At 51.4% G+C, this 4,899-nt stretch overlaps 1 protein-coding gene across 1 annotated transcript in view; it reads left to right on the forward strand.

The window, feature by feature from the left end:
- The window catches only part of LOC106818942 (Down syndrome cell adhesion molecule-like protein Dscam2), a 22,013-nt gene that overhangs the window by 6,867 nt on the left and 10,247 nt on the right, over window positions 1-4,899 (forward strand). The window contains exon 3 of the mRNA XM_014823609.1: window positions 4,713-4,859. Within this exon, the coding sequence (XP_014679095.1) occupies window positions 4,713-4,859 (147 nt within the window). The remainder of the gene's footprint in view (window positions 1-4,712; window positions 4,860-4,899) is intronic.

Here is a 4,899-nt window from a genome sequence, read left to right on the forward strand (position 1 = left end):
CGCGAGCAATTGATTGATGAAAGCGCTAAACTCTTTGGAAGAGAATAAAGACAGTCTAACGGTGTCGCGGCGAGTAGGTTGCTCTCGTTCGCGGTCACGCATGGAGGTTCATTCGCGCGGTATTATTATGTCGTGTATTGCGCGGGAGAAACACGCGAGCGTGTGTCAGCTATAGTACGGTCAGTCGTCGTTACTCTGTTGATGTCACGAGGGGTGGTGGGGTGGGGGGGGGAGGGGTTGTGTGCGCGCGCGCGTGTGTGCGTGTGCGTGCGTGCGTGTGTGTGTGTGTGTGTGTGTGGTGGGGTGTGCGTCTGTGTGTGCGTGCATGCGCGTGCGTGTGTGAACGTGTGCCAGTGCGTGCGTGCGTTCGTGTGTGTGTGCGTGCGCGTGCGTGTATGCGCGTGCGTGCGTGCGTGCGTGTATGCGCGTGCGTGTGTGGACGTGTGCCAGTGCGTGCGTGCGTGTGTGCGTGCGTGTGTGCGTGCGCGTGCGTGTATGCGCGTGCGTGCGTGCGTGCGTGCGTACATGCGCGTGCGTGTATGTGTGTGCGTGTATGCGCGTGCGTGTCTGAACAGGCCCGTAACAAGAACCTATTTCTGGCGGAACATAATTTCGTGACTCAAGCGAGCAATGTCGAGGGAATAGATTTTTTTGAAAGGTTTAGAGCAGTAAACGACGTTATGGCACAGCATTAGTCTGCAGGGATCATTCTGTTCAATTATTTATTACATTTAATTTAGGTTAATTTGCATTTGTTAAGCTTATTATTATTATGTTTTTCTTCGTAAGCTGCCCTTGCCACTGGGTGGTAGTTCTTTGCGACAGGCTTAAATGTAAATTAAATCACGTACGCAACACACACACACACACACACACACACACACACACACACACCCACACACACACACACACACACCACACACACACACACACACACACACACACACACACACACACACACACACACACACACACACACACACACACACACACACAGTTTGAGAGCTTTTATTTTTCGACCATCGAAAAATGCACGACGCCACGAAGGAAAAAACAAACCAAACAAAAAACTGAATAAATATTGGCGTCCGACCGCATTATGTGCTACAGCGCGCGGGGTATGAGAAAACAACGCAGGCCGTCTTATTCAGGGCAGAAGTAATAACATCGTGCGCGCATACGTGGCTGGCATTGAACATTAAGAGTACATAATAGAGATCTATTACGCTACTTTATTAACTTCAGGAGTAGATAATAGGAGAGGATCCCTTTATCTACTCCTGTTAACATGCTATTACACATGGCTGGATTAGCATGGTACGGTGATGGTGGCGTAGCGGGGAGGAGGTGCGGAGATGGTTTGGCGGTAGCGGGGAGGAGGTGCGACGCATGGTGGCTGGATTAGCATGATGATGGGTTGGCGGAGAAAGGAGAGGCGCATGTCGCTGGGCAGGCGCGATTAGCGGTTAATGATTAGCGGTTATTTAATGACGGAGAGATCGAGAGATAGCGCCACTGTGGATCTGTGCGGATTCAAGTTACGACCATCTGTCGCGCCTCTCTTCTCTTCTGTTTTTCTTTCTTTCTGTTCTTTTCTCTTTCTCTATCTATCTGTTCTATATATCTGTCTATCTATCTATCTATCTATCTAATCTATCTATCTATCTATCTATCTATCTATCTAGTCTAATCTATCTCACTCTATCTATCTAATCTCTATCTTCTATCTCTATCTCTATCTCTATTCTATCTCCTATTCTATCTCTATCCTATCTCTCTCTCTTCGTCTCCTCTCTCTTCTCTCTCTCTCTCTCGCTCTCTCTCTCTCTCTCTCTCCTCTTTCTCTCTCTCTCTCTCTCTGCTCTTCTCGTTGTCTACCTCTTTCTCTGTCTACACTCTCTTTCTTCCTATTCTCTCTTTCTCTCTCTCTCTCTCTCCCCTTTCTACCCTCTTCCTCTCTCTCTCGGACACGATTTTGCTCCACACTTCCTTCGCGCGGATTTCCGCACCGCTACCACTGCCGCCGCCGCTGTCGCCGCCGCTTCCACTGTCGCTGCCGCTGTCGCCGCTGCTTCCACTGTCGCCGCCGCCGCCGGGCCGACATCATCGAAAGGTTATGTTGTCTTGTAAAAGTGACTCTTATTTAGAGAGTGTTTGCAGTGCTGTCGAGCTATGATACGGTGGGAGATCGGTGGTGATGTGGTGGTGGAGAGAAAGACAGGGTGAGGAAGAGGGGAGGAAGGGAGGGGAGAGGAGAAGGGAGAGGAGGAGGAGGAGGAGGAAGACATAGAGGGGGAGAGGGGAGGGAGAGGGGAGGGAAGGGAAAGGAATGAAACCTCGACGTTCCTTCCTCGCCCGAGTCTATGTGGGGTGTCCGCTACTAGGCTCTCGCATCAAAAACACACCTCGCCCGCAGACTTCCAGTAACTTCTCCAGCACTATCGCCAAATATCCAGTCTTCTTCTCTCTTCTCTCTTCTTCTCCTTTCTCTCTCTCTCTCTCTCTCTTCTCGACTTCTCTCTCTCTCTCTCTTCTCTCTCTCTCTTTTCCTCTCTCTCTCTCTCTCTCTCTCTCTCTCCTCTCTCTCTCGTCTCTCTCTCTCTCTCTACTCTCTTCTCTCCTCTTTCTTCTCGTCTCTCTCTCTCTCTTCTCTTCTCTCTCTCTCTCTCTCTCTCTCTCTCTCGCCTCTACATCTAGTAACTCAGTATGCTGCCCGCAGCGACTATCCCTTCTCTCTTTTCTTTCTTACTTCTCTCTCTTCTCTTTCTTCTCTGGTTCTCTCTTTTCCCTCTTCGCTTCTTCTTTTCTCAAGCCGCCGTCGAACGTGCCGAGATTTTAACGCTTCGGTTCCGCATCCGCGCAGGAAACCCCGTCAGCGCAAAACCAGAGCGACGGTTAGCGGCTGGCACGCGGATCGCCCCCCTCCTCCAAGAAATATCGCCTCCGCGAGTTGTCCATAACAGAGATGACTCCGCGAGCGTGTGTGTTTTTTAGTGGCGAGTAGACGGGCGATACACGAGATTCTCTTTGTTCGTCGCGTCCCGTTTTTCTCGCTTTCGGGCTCGGCGACCGCATTCTATTGACTAACTTCGTCAGTTCAGCGAGGCTTCCCCCATGCACGCCGCTAACCGCATATATACCTTTCACTCGCGCGCGCCAGCCACGATGATGACGGCGATAGAGAGAGAGAGAGGAGAGCGAGGATGAGATGAGGAAGCGAGGAGAAAGCAATGGCGATGAGATGAGGACGAGAGAGAGGAGAGAGGAGAAGAGAGAGAAGAGAGAGAGATGAGAGAGAGAGAGGAGTAGAGACATGCTTTGGCTTGGATCCGAGAAGAGAGAGAGAGAGAGAGAGGAGGGAAAGCGAAACGAAAATGGGAAAATTCGCCGCGTCCGATGAAATGTTGTTTGCGCGGCTGCGGACGCGGCAATATTGCCTTTGTTGGCGCGTCGACAGGCGAGAATGCCCGCAGCATCCCGAATTTAAAAAAAAACTCCCCGGCTTCGTTTATCCAACAGATTAATCGACACGAATCGCGGAATTGCTCGCAGCCGTCGCAGCAGCAGCATCCTCTAGCATCCCTCAGCATCCCTCAGCATCCTTCAGCATCCGTCATCATCCTTCAGTGTCCATCAGAATCCCGCAGCATCCCTCAGCATCCCTCAGCAATCCTCAATAGCCCAGCATTCCCCTTACAATTCTATCACTCCTTCCAGCATCACGCACCATCCTCCCAGCATCCACCGAGGCCCTCCTGTACCCCCAGCATCCCCCTCACCATCCTATCCCCCCTTCCAGCATCAGGCACCATCCTCCCAGCATCCACCGAGACCCTCCTGCACCCCCAGCATCCCCCTCACAATCCTATCACCCCTTCCAGCATCACGCACCATCCTCCCAGCATCCACCGAGACCCTCACGTACCCCNGCATCCACCGACACCCTCCTCGCACCCTCCAGCATCCCCCTCACCATCCTATCACCCCTTCCAGCATCTACGGACACCCTCCTGTACACCCCCCTACTATCCCAACACCCTCCTGCACTTCCAGCATCCCCCTCACCATTCCATCATCCCTTCTAGCTTCCAGCATCCGCGCGTCATCAATATATCATCTGATCATTGTATCGCGCAGCATAACGACACTGGCGTCGCGTGCGTGTGCGCTATAATAACCATTATGACAGACGGGCACACACGGGTCGTAACAGGAGCACGGTTGTGTGATTATACGGTTACAACATTCTCAACACGGTCACAACGGTCACAGCGGTCACAACGGTCACAACGGTCACAACGGTCAAAACATTCACAACACGGACACGTCGGTCACAACACACAACTACACCATTACACAACTACTGTACAACAACTATACAACTACTATACAACCACTACACAACTACAGCACAACTACACAACACATAACACAACGCCATAATGGCCACAACGGTCACAACACACAACTCCAACAAAACTACACAACACAACTACACCACTACACAACTACTATAGAACAACTATGCAACTACAGCACAACTACACATGCAGCACACAACACAACGCCATAATGGTCACAACTGTCACAACACACAACTCCAACAAAACTACACAACACACAACTAGTATACAACAACTACACAACGGCCACAACATTCGCAACATTCGCAACTCACGGTCGCATCCATCTTTGTTTCTTTGTGTTTTCAGTGATCAAGCAGACGTACGAGGTGACGGTTAACGACAAGGATGCGATCAAGGGCAACACGGCCGTCATGAAGTGCGAGATACCGACGTTCGTGCAGCAGTATGTGCGGGTAGAGTACTGGCTGCGGGGGTCGGAGCGCATCGAACCAGGTACGTGTGTGTGGGGGGAGGGTGTGTGTGTGAGTGTGTG

This window comes from Priapulus caudatus, unplaced genomic scaffold (genome assembly GCF_000485595.1).
Source record: "Priapulus caudatus unplaced genomic scaffold, Priapulus_caudatus-5.0.1 Scaffold2677, whole genome shotgun sequence".
Lineage (NCBI taxonomy): Eukaryota > Metazoa > Priapulida > Priapulimorpha > Priapulimorphida > Priapulidae > Priapulus > Priapulus caudatus.